At 48.9% G+C, this 14,224-nt stretch overlaps 1 protein-coding gene across 9 annotated transcripts in view; it reads left to right on the top strand.

Annotated features, from left to right (window-relative positions):
* Positions 1–7,261: 7,261 nt before the first annotated feature.
* The window catches only part of LOC102936111 (class I histocompatibility antigen, F10 alpha chain-like), a 54,451-nt gene continuing 47,488 nt past the window's right edge, over positions 7,262–14,224 (top strand). For all 9 annotated transcript variants that reach the window (XM_037888834.2, XM_037888831.2, XM_037888828.2 and 6 more), the window contains exon 1: positions 7,262–7,416. In XM_037888834.2, coding sequence (XP_037744762.1) covers positions 7,317–7,416 — 100 coding nt within the window. In that variant the 5' untranslated portion in view covers positions 7,262–7,316. The remainder of the gene's footprint in view (positions 7,417–14,224) is intronic.

Here is a 14,224-nt window from a genome sequence, read left to right as displayed (position 1 = left end):
GGCATGTAGGTAGGAATAGCGGTCAGTAGGTTTCTGGTATAGGGTGGTGTTTATGTGACCATTGTTTATTAGCACTGTAGTGTCCAGGAAGTGGATCTCTTGTGTGGACTGAACCAGGCTGAGGTTGATGGTGGGATGGAAATTGTTGAAATCATGGTGGAATTCCTCAAGGGCTTCTTTTCCATGGGTCCAGATGATGAAGATGTCATCAATATAGCCCAAGTAGAGTAGGGGCGTTAGGGGACGAGAGCTGAGGAAGCGTTGTTCTAAATCAGCCATAAAATGTTGGCATACTGTGGGGCCATGCGGGTACCCATAGCAGTGCCACTGATCTGAAGGTATACATTGTCCCCAAATGTAAAATAGTTATGGGTAAGGATAAAGTCACAAAGTTCAGCCACCAGGTTAGCCGTGACATTATCGGGGATAGTGTTCTTGACGGCTTGTAGTCCATCTTTGTGTGGAATGTTGGTGTAGAGGGCTTCTGCATCCATAGTGGCCAGGATGGTGTTATCAGGAAGATCACCGATGGATTGTAGTTTCCTCAGGAAGTCAGTGGTGTCTCGAAGGTAGCTGGGAGTGCTGGTAGCGTAGGGCCTGAGGAGGGAGTCTACATTGCCAGACAATCCTGCTGGCACCCTATGCCTCTCTGTTTTAGGGAGCAGCCTGCTTTGTCTCTCTTCTTAGTGTTGGGTTCTTGTGTGTTCTGAATTCTAAGAAAAAAAGTTATGTTGTTATTTAACTTCTCTCTGTGTGTGCTGTGAACACAAGAAGTGCCACCGTACCCTGGATTCCTGGTAAACCCTCCACCATCGGAAACCTTTGCCAGGGTATCGGCTGGCATAAATCAGCATGGGCCCTGGAGGAGAGCTGGAGACATAGGCAGTAGCATCTCCAGAGTTAAGTCTGTGACTAAGTTTTTGTTCAAAAACAACTTTTTTAATCCTCTCTAAATTCCAAGAGACAAGTCAGCTCAGCCTGATTGTCAGGGGTGAGATCAAGTTATTGGGGACACCTGGAGTTATTTGAACAAAGCATTGCTGAGCTAGGGCACCTTGATTGTGAGCTGATTTTTTTTACCTACATTGAATGAAAAACAGTCATCCTCTAGTGGGACTCCTCTGATCCCCAAGGGAGAGCCCTTTATTCCTCCTGCCTCAGGGACTCAGGGACTCAGCCTAGGACCAATAAGCCCTGAGCTCTTTGCACGTGTATCTCCCTCTGGTGTCTGGAGGCATGCTGGCCAATATTGTCTCATGTTTCCTAGTGCTCCCCCATTGGTTTACTCTGGCAAATGGGTGACACAGTGAAGGACAGGAGACACACAAACTCACAACAATGGACTTCCATTGCTGAGATCTTCTGTGTGCGACCCGAACCAAAGGCCAGAATTGAAAATATGAAGCTATTATACCTCATTTCCTGAACCACAGAATGAGAAGGCCCAGCACTAATACTAAATTCTGCAGAACCTCAGCTTTCCCCCCACAACAATGATATTTAAACCTGAGCATTAACTATTTCACTGCTGTCCATTTTAGTAGCTGGGCTCGGGTAGAGGGTGGGAGGGCAACCCTGAGAGTGACATGGGAGTAGCTGAAGAGAAGGAAATGCCAAGGGAGGACAGGGAGAGGCAGGGGAGAAAAAGGAAAGCAGGGAAAAAAGGAGGATGGGGAAGGAAGGGGAGCAAAGGACAGAGAGAGTGGTGGTCACAGAGGTGAGCATTTTCCGCACTGAGTGATGCTGAGCGCGATAACAAGGCCCTGGAGAAGTAACACAGTGATTATAATGAACAGGGAATTTACTCTATTACTGCTCGTAATCTCTCACGGAGGCTGGGGAGGGTGCCACTTTGGAAGGAGAAGAGCGAGGAGCCCTAAATGGACACCGTGGCCCAGAGATCATAATAAAATGGAATTTGGCCCCCTGCACAGAATGAGATTAACACCCCTAGACTAAAGGGAGGTGTCCTGGGCTGGGAGCCAGGAGACCATGAGGTCTAGTCTCATCTCTTCCACTCACTGGTGTTAACAGTTCTCTGCACTTCACAGTATTATTATTGATCAAGGTGTCATGTCCCTACCTGAGGAGACCACCAAGGATCCTTGTCCCCCTTCTAACAGATGAGGTAACAAAATGAGATATTGCACAAGCTCAGTTCTAGTAGAGTTAGGATCAGGACAGGTTTCTCCCACATGGCCACAGTGTCTCTCAGATTGACTGAGCCAAATCTGTGTGCTTGGCTCTGCCCAGCCACCTCTGCTAAGCGCTGTGAGACACACAGACCAATTTACCTAGCATATCCGATAATGTGATAGAACATCTGCATAGGGAATGAGGAGGAGGCTGCAGGAAGAGCCAGGATGTTGGACAAGTCACTTAACCCAGGCTATTCAGAGTAGGGGGTATTGGTAGGAGGGCTGGACCTGAGTCAGAGCTGGATAAGTGAGGGAGGTCCTGACCCTACTGTCCAGGCTGTGAGGAGCTGTGGGCCAGCAGCTGTGGGAAAAGTGGAGGTTGTGGTTGTCAGTTTTGCTAAACAGCAGAAAAAAATGATTTTTTGACCTCTGGCAAACGCCCTTGTTCTGCTTTACTCTTTCACTTTCTATTTTAGCCTTGCTACGTGCAGGAGAAAAGAACAGATTCTGCAGCCATTAAACAAGCATTAACAGGAAATTGAAGGAGACCAGACTGATACCCAACTGATTCTCTTTTCCAAAATGATTTTGCTTCGTAGCCTCACTTTAATTCATTAATTGTGAGGCACCTCCTGGACTAGGGGTCCATGTAACTGACTGTAGAGAAGCTGGAGGACAGCAATTCTGTAACCACTGAGAAGTTTCTCCTGGTTTAATAAGGGAGGTGGCAGGAAGTTTTCATCCTTTACCTTGTTTTTAAATCCCTAGTCTTCTGTCAGCAGGGGAAGGGCAGTGCAGGGCAGCCCTACAAAGGGGTGCAGCAGCTGGCAAGCTCCCCCTGCATGTGCTCTAACTCAGCCACTATCCTCGTCCCCCCAGAGCTCTTTGGCCTGGCTTCTAATCAGAAAGACCCTGTCTGGCTCCAGGGTACATCACAAGGGACCAGCCCATTCACCAGAACCTAACGGGCCCTTCTTTACTTGATAGAGCTACGGGTGAGGGTTCAGGGTTGTTCCTGGGCGACTAATGCGGCAGTTTTGCAGCTTTGATTTATTGGCTGGCTGAGTTCATTCATTGTGTGTGTGGGATAATGTTTAACTGCCGAGTGGGTGCCAGCCGTTGTGACTCTAATAAATTGTTCAGGCATCCGGAGCATTTTGCAGGGGTATTTTGACTGGTATTTCACTCTACAGAAAGACTAATAATAAATATCAGAACTAGTCTTGCATGTTTTCCTCTAGGGGAGGTGTCAGAGTTGCCTGGGGACACCAGTTATTTTAATTCCTGCCTCATCCTCCCTCAGCAGCAGTGTCTCATGACTCAGCCAGCCCGCTCAGGAGAAGGGGCTCCCCTGCGGGGGTCCCTGCTCATGCTCACCCGGCCTGCAAACATTCCATGCAAACAACTGCTGAAGGCTGGAGAGAGCAGGGAGAATTGGTAGCTGCAGGGTGATGAGCTCCGAGTTCCATGCGGCCTCCGACTGCCCCCACCCACCTTCTTTGGCAGGTGACTCTACAAATAAAGATGCCGCACAAACCAAAGTGTGGCCAGTACCCAAGTATCCAGGGATGGCACAGAAAGAGCCTGATTGGTTCAATTCCCAGTGAAATACCAACGGACAACCTGCCCTAAACTCTCAATTACTGAGGGACAATTTTCACTCATTGATATATTTGCTTTCCCAACCAACTCTCTGTACAGCTTTTCATGAGTGATGTACCTGAGTATTCAGATTCTAATATCTAAACTATATTGTTAAATTTAACCCCCTAAATTTGGGTTATTGCTGATTATGTATTTCATGTATTTTTGACTTTTAAAACAAACTTTGTCTTTATGGATAATCTAAGCCCTACACCTAGATGTACAGACACTCTTTTCTTAACCTGTGTAAATATTATGTAATTTTTTTTAACATTAGCTTTATTAAGCAAAAGCTGGAAATCCAGGGCTAAGGGTCCTTCCAGCCTCTCCCCTTCCCATGCTCACCCAGTACAGGAGGAACCCCAGGCTTCCTGCAGTGCTGCTGGTAAAAGCCCTCCCGCCCCACAGAACAATGGTTTGTTAGCTTTCTTGGCCTGCAGCTGCTCATTGAGGAGAGGTCTCCATTGAGCAGGCTGCTGTGATGACCAGGTCCTCCCCTGAGTTGGTACAGTCCATTTGGATGAGGAGTTCAGACTTTCCCCTCTTGTGTACAGCACTTCGCATTGATCGACACTGGATTTCATTTGCTCTCCTGTTGTCCATTCCCCGGGTTGTTCAGGTCTCTCTGAAGTTCCTCACAGCCCGACGAACCTCAATATCTTTGTGTCACCATCATCTATCACTACCACCCCACCCATCCCACCCCCATTCCAGCTCATGAATAAGTCTATGAAAGAACACAGGGCCTAGTAGAGAACCTTGAGGCCCCGCTGTTAACCTTTGGCTTAAGTCTAACGTCAGTACTGGGCAAATCAGTTGAAACAATAGTAAAGAATAAAATTGTCAGACGCATAGAAGAACATTAATTGTTGGGCAAAAGTCAACATGGTTTCTGTAAAGGGAGATCATGTCTTACTAATCTATTAGAGTTCTTTGAGGGGGTCAACAAACATGTGGACAAGGGGGATCCAGTGGACATAGCGTACTTAGATTTCCAGAAAGCCTTTGACAAGGTCCCTCACCAAAGGCTCTTACGTAAATTAAGTAGTCATGGGATAAGAGGGAAGATCCTCTCATGGATTGAGAACTGGTTAAAAGACAGGGAACAAAGGGTAGGAATAAATGGTAAATTTCCAGAATGGAGAGGGGTAACTAGTGGTGTTCCCCAAGGGTCAGTCCTAGGACCAATCCTATTCAACTTATTCATAAATGATCTGGAGAAAGGGGTAATCAGTGAGGTGGCAAAGTTTGCAGACGATACTAAACTGCTCAAGATAGTTAAGGCCAAAGTAGACTGTGAAGAACTTCAAAAAGATCTCACAAAACTAAGTGATTGGGCAACAAAATGACAAATGCAATTTAATGTGGATAAATGTAAAGTAATTCACATTGGAAAAAATAACCCCAGCTATACAAACAATATGCTAGGGGCTAATTTAGCTACAAGTAATCAGGAGAAAGATCTTGGAGTCATCGTGGATAGTTCTCTGACGAAGTCCATGCAGTGTGCAGCGGCAGTCAAAAAAGCAAACGGGATGTTAGGAATCATTAGAAAAGGGATAGAGAATAAGATGGAGAATATTTTATTGCCCTTATATAAATCCATGGTACGCCCACATCTTGAATACTGCGTACAGATGTGGTCCCCTCATCTCAAAAAAGATTTACTGGCATTAGAAAAGGTTCAGAAAAGGGCAACTAAAATGATTAGGAGTTTGGAACGGGTCCCATACGAGGAGAGATTAAAGAGGCTAGGACTTTTTAGCTGGGAAAAGAGGAGACTAAGGGGGGATGTGATAGAGGTCTATAAAATCATGAGTGGTGTGGAGACAGTGAAGAAGGAAAAGTTATTTGCTTGTTCCCATAATATAAGAACTAGGGGCCACCAAATGAAATTAATGGGCAGCAGGTTTAAAACAAATAAAAGGAAGTTCTTCTTCACTCAGTGCACAGTCAACCTGTGGAACTCCTTGCCTGAGGAGGTTGTGAAGGTTAGGACTATAACAGGGTTTAAAAGAGAACTGGATAAATTCATGGAAGCTAAGTCCATTAATGGCTATTAGCCAGGATGGGTAAAGAATGGTGTCCCTGGCCTCTGTTTGTCAGAGGGTGGAGCTGGATGGCAGGAGAGAGATCACTAGACCATTACCTGTTAGGTTCACTCCCTCTGGGGCACCTGGCATTGGCCACTGTTGGTAGACAGGATACTGGGCTGGATGGACCTTTGGTCTGACGCAATCTGGACACTCTTATGTTCTTATGGCCATGATGAAAACTAACCATTTATTCCCACTGTCGCCAAGCCAGTTTCTGAACCATGGCAATATTTTGCCTCTCACCCATGACTTGATTTCTTTAGTAGCCCCTTGAGAGGGACTGTGTCAAAGGCCTTTTGAAAGTCCAAGTAAATTATATCGACTATCCCTTTTGGCACGTTCAAAGAATTCTAACAGATTAATGAGGTATGAATTTTCTTTGCAGAAGCCGTGACTCAGTTTCCCACGTTGACTGATGTTGCTGATGCCCCTGTGTGTAATCCTTTGAGAGGTGCAGCTGTGCTCTGTTCTATTCCTGAGCTGCACCCAGAGATAATTCCCCAGGGCTCTGCTAGGTTGTTTGATCTTGCTGGTGCCAGAAACCTGATTCCCCAGAGGGGACTTTCTCTGCCTGAGGCTTTTGCTGAGTCCTGTGGGATCACAGTCCTGCTTCAGGGTGCTGCCTGAGGTCCTCAGCCCGCTGTACAGCCAGCATGCACTGACTCCAGCTGGGCCCACCCTGGGATGCCACCCTTATGGGCTGGAGAGTGACAATCCAGGGCCCCAGTTATATGGCGCTCCCTGGGCCCTGCCCCCCCCCGCCCACATTTTCAGTGGCTGCATCAGCGACAACCCACACAATAAGTGTGTGCTGGACTGGCAAGGGCTGTGAAGACTCCCCTTTGGGCAGGCTGGAGTCTCCTTCCCAGATGGGCAGGGATGGAGCATGGGAGACCTCCTCCTCCCCCATAAGCTGCAGCTGGGTGGCAGCAGGGCCCCCTGCCATAAGGAGTGACAGAGGGGGCTGCCCTGTGTGTGGTTTAAGAACGACCCCCCCACCCCGCCCTCTTTGTAGCACAGGGCTGCAGTTTCAAACCAGCACGGGGTTCCTTGGGCTGAGGGCACGTGCGGGCCGGGGGCCAGGAGCTTTCGGCCAATAGTTCTGGAACTTGTCTAGAAATCTTTCCTTTAAGGGTGGATTTATTCCTGTGCCCGGGCTGGGGCTGGCCTGGGTGTGGGCCGGACTGTCAGCACGAGTCAGCACTTTCCGTGCGCCCGGCGCGCTGAGCCCTCTGGAAAACCTGGCCTCAGCTGTGGGTGCTGGGCAGGGCACCTCTGGAAGGGCTGGCCTGAACGTGGGCTTCTGGCACTCCAGGGCCCAGTGGGTCAGCGTCCTTGCACCAGCTCTGCCGATTTACCACTCTCATGTCCTGGATTGCAGGTCCCACTCACTGACTCGCTCACCCAGGGCTTGTGTGGTGGTCTGCACACCAGGGAAATGGAGGATAACTCAGCGTCCCCGGGCTCCGTGAGGTCACGGCCGCTGCTTGGCTTCACCCTTTTCCTCATTTCTCTCCACGTTCACCGGCTGGACTCAGGTAGGATTCCTGGGGCTTTAGGGTCCTGTCTCTCTCCCACGGAAGCCAGCGGCTCTGCTGGGGAAGGCTGGGCCCCCAGCCTGAGCTCTGTCGGAGGGACTCAGGGGTTATGAGCAGAGCAGCAAAGGTGGCAGCTGGTGGGCAGAGGAGTCAGGGAGCGCTGGGCAATAAATGTGTCTTGTGGCCTACAAGAGGCCCCCACAGCAAGTCCCCGCTGGCAGCATGTGGCTGCTGTGCCCAGAAATGTCCCCCTGAGGCTGATTGATTTCTGGTTCAGTGGGACGTGACATGTAGCTGGGTCCTGCTTGCAGGGACAGTCAGTTCTGTAGAATGGCCCCCAACAACTAGAAACTACCCCTAGCCTGGTCCTGCCCTTAGCAACTAGAAACCTCTGCCCAGCAACCAGACATGCAATGGAGAGTTTTGGGAGCTGGAGATGTGTCTGAGTGTTCACCACGTGGGGGAGCGCTGGGTCGTGGAGCTGCTGGGTGACACCTGGCAATAATCCTCCCACTGGCGCCAGGAGGGTCAGGGTTTCACCTCTGGTGCTGAGAAGAAAAGGGCAGACTGGCTTGGAGGGAGCGTGGGGGTTAGGCGGGGAGCGTGGAAAAACAAGGAATAGCTCCCAGGCACAGCAGGGCTTTGATCACACTCTTCCAAACTCTGGGAGAATTTATGTAAAGTTACAAAGATGATTTTCAAACAGCAAAAATTAAAGAAGAGGAAACTTGGCTAAATCAGGTTTGAGTAGAACTGGTTTGAAAATGCCAATTATTGTTAGTGGGGAATTTTTTTTAAACTGTTCTTCAAAATTTCCTACCAATTGTTTTTAGTTTGTTTGTTTTGTCCAAAACCTGGGAAGTAAACCAAAAGTACTTACTGAGAATGTATTTTTAATGAAAATTTTTCAGTTTTCCAGACAAAATTTTTTATGTATGGTTTTTCAACAAGAAGGGAAATTTTTGACTGAAACTGAAAATTTTCATTTTGCTCAAAAAGCCACATTTGGTCAAAAAATGTTTTGATGAAAAAATTTCAACCAGCAGTCATTTTGATAAAGTGATCAGTTACAGTCCCTGTGAGTGTTTTGCCTAACTCTGAGACATGGCTGAAAGCAGGTGGAATGTAAAGCACAATAATGATATATACTTTATACGTTATAGGAAGCCGGGAAAAAATGAGGAGAAAAGAGGGGTTGATTTCTAGGAGAAGGAGCATTTTAAAATGTTTCCCTAAGAGTGTAGTAAAGGTCTCAGTAAGAAGATCACCTAGGAGATGTAATTAGCCCTTAAGGCGATATTGTGCCAAATCTAAAGATGAAATTCTGCCTCTCAGGAGGTGCAGCCCAGGATAGAGCCTGGCTTCTAGCCACCTTTGCATCTCCTGGATCCTGGGCTGTTCCAGGGACTGCAAAAGCCCCCAGTGTCAATTAGAGCACCCCTAGGGTTGCCGTAACTTGCAGCAGCCTCCATAGCTGCTCTGCAGCCCTGGTATTGGCAGAACGCCAAGTGCTCCAGCCACACCATATGACACACTTTGGTGTTCTGAGGATACGGTCAAGTAGCCAGCCCTGAGCCACTCCTGCGGGGAGCGGGGGGGGGGCATTGTCCCAGGAATTGCCCAACCCCCTTTACTCTGCCAGAGAAATGTGAAAAGGCCAGCATCCATCTGTATATGACGGGCCAAGGCCACGCCGAGTCAGTGGCAGAGCTGGGAACAGGATGCAGGTGTTCGTGGCTTCTAGTCCCACGCTCAGTCCCCCAGCCTCTCAGGGCTCACAGAATCACACTGCTTCCATTTATATGACTGTCACTATGTCTGTGCTCCGCCCTGCCTTTAAAAAGTCCCTTGGGAGGAACCCCTTCAGCATGACAGACCCTCAAGGGGTCACATTTTCCAAGAGGGTAGGCCACCTGGCCTCAATGCCTCTGAGACCGGCCTCTGGGCTCTAGCTCTCCTGCTTCCCATGGTGAGCTCTGCCCAGCGACTACAGGAGAGGGTGTATTACTCAACTGGAATACAGTGTTGGGAAATCCTTAGGTTAGCACAGAGGGGCAGAGGTTAAAACAAGGCTCATAGTGGCTGAAGCCAGGGCTCCACCAAGCCAAGCTGCTGTAGGATCCATCGGGGCTGTCTCTCTCTCTCTGTCCCTTTGCCTCTGAGTCCTGATGAAAGGCCCTGTGTGTCTGTGAATGCTGTTTTAAACACAGGCTCCCTGACACCCGTCCTCCCCTGTTCTCCTGCTGCCAAATGATGCTGAGTTCATATGTCCAACCTGCATTGGCTCCCCAGCCATTACGTGATAATGTCCCAGTCCCGGCTCTTCCTTTTTCTCTTTGTCATAACCATAAGGGTAGCCGAAAATTCCTCCTTACCTGTAAGGGGTTAAGAAGCTCAAATAACCTGGTTGGCACCTGACCAAAGGAACCAATGGGGACAAAAGATACTTTCAAATCTGGGGGAGGGGGAGGGGAGAGTGGTTTTGTTTTGGGTTCTTTGTTTCTGTGTTGGTTCGCTTTTGGGACTAAGCGGGACTGGACATCAATCCATGTCCTCCAAACCCTTCTGAACCAGTCTCTCGTGTTACAGAAATTGTAAGTACAGCCAGGCAAGGTGTATTAGTTTATCTTTGTTTTCTCAACTTGTGAATTTTCCCTTTGCTGGAGGGAGGTTTATCCCTGTTTTGTTGTAACTTTGAAACTAAGGCTAGAGGGGGTTCCTCTGTGTTTTGTGCATCTTTTGTTACCATGTAAAGTTATCTTCCAACCGGATTTTACAGAGGGGATTTTTACCTTCTCTCTTTTTTTATATAAAATTCTTCTTTTAAGAACTGATTGATCTTTTTCAGTGTCCAAAGATCCAGGGGTTTGGGTCTGTGTTCACTTTGTAACCAATTGGTGAGGATATTATTCTCAAGCCTCCCCAGGAAAGGGGGTGTAAGGGCTTGGGGGAATATTTTGGGGGAATAGGACTCCAAGTGCTCCTTTCCCTGATTCTTTGTCTGAATCACTTGGTGGTGGCAGCGTACTGTTCAAGGACAAGGTTGAATTTGTGCCTTTGGAAAGTTTTTAACCTAAGCTGGTAAAAATAAGCTTAGGGGGTCTTGCATGTGGGTTCCCACATCTGTACCCCAGAGTTCAGAGTGGGGAAGGAACCCTGACATGGTGGCAGAGAGGTGGGATCATTTTGAACCAAAAGCACATAGGATTTTAAAAGGACATTTTTTTTTCCTTTTGGCTGCCTGGAAGCAGGTTTTTTAGCTGAGAGCAGCTGGAGTTTTTTTCTCTGCCTCAGGGCAGAGGAGTTAAGTTACAGCAGCAAGGGAATTCACAAGCTCGGTTGTTGTTGTTTTTTCCTTCTAGCTCTCAGGTTAGGAGGTTAAGCACAGGAAGGCTAGGATGACGGACAGTGAAGTCCAAAAGAAATTAGAATTAGCCAGATTTGAAGTTGAAGAGAGACAAAAAGAGCGTGATAGACAGATGGCCTCAAGGCACTTGGAGATGGAGGCAGAAAAAGCCAGGGCAGAGGCAGAAGAGGCTGCCCACAGGAGAGCTATGGAGGAAAAGGAAAAAGAGAGGTAGCATGAACTGGAGATGGAGAAGGCAAGGGCTCAGCAGAATATACCAGACAACCCTAGCAATCCTTCTCCAGGTACCACTTCCCATCCCAGAAAGTTCCCCACCTAGAAGGCAGGCGATGATACCGAGGCCTTCTTAGAAAACTTCGAAAGGGCCTGCCTTGGGTACAGCATCTCTACAGACCAATACATGGTAGAGCTGAGGCCGCAGCTCAGTGGACCCTTAGCTGAGGTGGCAGTTGAAATGCCTAAGGAACACATGAACAGCTATGAACTTTTTAAAAAACAGGCCAGAATCAGAATGGGGCTAACACCCGAGCGTGCCCGTTGGCGGTTCAGAGCCCTAAAGTGGAAACCAGACGTGGCATTTTCCCGACACACCTACCACATTGTAAAAAATAGGGATGCCTGGATATCAGGAGCAAGTGTTAAATCTCTGGAAGATCTGTCTTTCCTAATGCAAATGGAGCAGTTCTTAGAGGGTGTTCCTGAGGAAATAGAAAGGTACATCCTAGATGGGAAGCCCAAAACTGTAATCGAGGCAGGGGAGATTGGAACCAAAGGGGTGGAGGTGGCAGAAAAGAAAAAAACTAGTAGCGGTTGGAGCGGATACCAGAAGGGACAACCCCAGACCACACCCTATTACCGGGGGACGCCCAAGGCCCCACCTACCTCCCAAGGAAAACCCCAGACACCTTATCGTCCCACCACCCTGTTCTCCAGCAACCCGCCTCGTCCCAGTGACCCGTCAGCTGGGCGATGTTTTAAATGTAATGAGCTGGGGCATGTGAAGGCCAACTGCCCCAAGAACCCCAACAGATTACAGTTCATTGCACCGGAATCACACCAAAGGTCCTCAGGCCCAGATGACTCCCAGGTACCCTCAGAGCGAAGGGAAACCGTGAGTGTGGGCGGGCAGAAGGTTATCGCGTGGAGGAACACTGGAGCACAAGTGTCAGCTATCCACCAATCCTTAGTGGACCCCGATTTCATCAACCCAGAGGCCCAAGTGAAGATTCAACCATTCATGTCAAAATCTTTAAACTTACCTACAGCTGAGTTGCCTGTACAGTACAAGGGCTGGTCAGGAACGTGGACTTTTGCAGTCTATGATGATTATCCCATTCCCATACTGCTGGGGGAAGACTTGGCCAACCATGTGAAGCGGGCCAAGGGGGTGGGAATGGTCACCCGCAGCCAGGCCAAACAAGCTCCCACACCTATCCCTGTTCCTGAGCGCTCCACCAGGGCCCCGTCTGTGTTACCAGCGACCCCAATGGGGGTGGTGGAACTGGATTCCCTGCCAACAACTGCAACAGCTGTACAACCAACCAACACCAGAGGGCACCACCGAACCTGAACCGGCAGCAGCCCGTAACCCTACACAAGAGGCTCAGCCGGAGCCTGAACCCCAACATAGTGTCCCAGCGGAGAGCGGTTCACAGTCAACGGAAACAGCCCCATCCCCTACATCGCTTCCAGAGGGACCAAGCCCAGGTCCACAATCCAATGAGGAACAGATGTCTCCAGCATGAAGGGAACAGATCCAGGCCGAACAGGAAGCAGATGAAAGCCTCCAGAGAGCTTGGACAGCGGCACGGAGCAACCCACCGCCTCTCAGCTCTTCTAACCGATCCTGGTTTGTTGGAGAAAAAGGACTTTTATACAAGGAAACTCTTTCTGGTGGACACCAGGAAGACTGGCATCCTCAGAGACAGTTGGTGTTTCCAACTAAGTACCGGGTAAAACTCCTGAGCTTAGTCCACAATTATCCTAGTGGCCATGCTGGCGTGAACAGGACCAAGGACCGTTTGGGGAAGTCCTTCCACTGGGAGGGAATGGGCAAGGACGTTTCTACTTATGTCTGGTCTTGTGAGGTGTGCCAAAGAGTGGGAAAACCCCAAGACCAGGTCAAAGCCCCTCTCCAGCCACTCCCCATCATTGAAGTTCCATTTCAGTGAGTAGCTGTGGATATTCTGGGTCCTTTTCCAGAAAAGACACCCAGATGAAAGCAGTACACACTGACTTTCATGGATTTTGCCACCCGATGGCCAGAAGAAGTAGCTCTAAGCAACATCAGGGCTAAAAGTGTGTGCCAGGCATTAACAGACATTTTTGCCAGGGTAGGTTGGCCCTCCAACATCCTTATGGATTCGGGAACTAATTTCCTGGCAGGGACCATGAAAAGCTTGTGGGAAGCTCATGGGGTGAACCACTTGGTTGCCACCCCTTACCGCAATCAAACAAATGGCCTGGTGGAGAAGTTTAATGGAACTTTGGGGGCCATGATACGTCAATTCGTAAATGAGCACTCCAATGATTGGGACCTAGTGTTGCAGCAGTTGCTCTTTGCCCAGAGGGCTGTACCACATCCCAGTTTAGGGTTTTCCCCATTTCAACTTGTGTGTGGCCGTGGAGTTAAGGGGCCATTACAGTTGGTGAAGCAGCAATGGGAGGGATTTACACCTTCTCCAGGAACTAACATTCTGGACTTTGTAACCAACCTACAAAACACCCTCCGAAACTCTTTAGCCCTTGCTAGAGAAAACTTCAATGATGCTCAGGAAGAGCAAAAAGCGTGGTATGATAAACATGCCAGAGAGCATTCCTTCAAAATAGGGGACCAGGTCATGGTCTTAAAGGTGCTCCAGGCCCATAAAATGGAAGCATCGTGGGAAGGGCCATTCACGGTCCAGGAGCACCTAGGAGCCGTTAATTATCTCATAGCATCCCCCACCTCCAACCGAAAGCCTAAGGTGTACCATATTAATTCTCTACAGCCCTTTTATTCCAGAGAATTAAAAGTTTGTCAGTTTACAGCCCAGGGAGGAGATGACGCTGAGTGGCCTGAAGGTGTCTACTACGAAGGGAAAAGTGCTGGTGGTGTGGAAGAGGTGAACCTCTCCATGACCCTTGGGCGTATGCAGCGACAGCAGATCCAGGAGCTGTGCACTAGCTACGCGCCAACGTTCTCAGCCACCCCAGGACTGGCTGAACGGGCATACCACTCCATTGACGCAGGTAATGCTCACCCAATTAAAGTCCAACCTTACCGGGTGTCTCCTCAAGCTAAAACTGCTATAGAACGGGAGATCCTGGATACGTTACAGATGGCTGTAATCCGCCCCTCTGGCAGTGCATGGGCATCTCCAGTGGTCCTAGTTACCAAACCAGATGGGGAGATACGTTTTTGCGTGGACTACCGTAAGCTAAATGCTGTAACTCGCCTAG

The sequence above is a fragment of the Chelonia mydas genome, unplaced genomic scaffold, assembly GCF_015237465.2.
Source record: "Chelonia mydas isolate rCheMyd1 unplaced genomic scaffold, rCheMyd1.pri.v2 scaffold_67_arrow_ctg1, whole genome shotgun sequence".
In the NCBI taxonomy this organism is placed as follows: domain Eukaryota; kingdom Metazoa; phylum Chordata; order Testudines; family Cheloniidae; genus Chelonia; species Chelonia mydas.
Note: the sequence above shows the minus strand (reverse complement) of the source record. Positions and strands in the feature narration are given on the sequence as shown.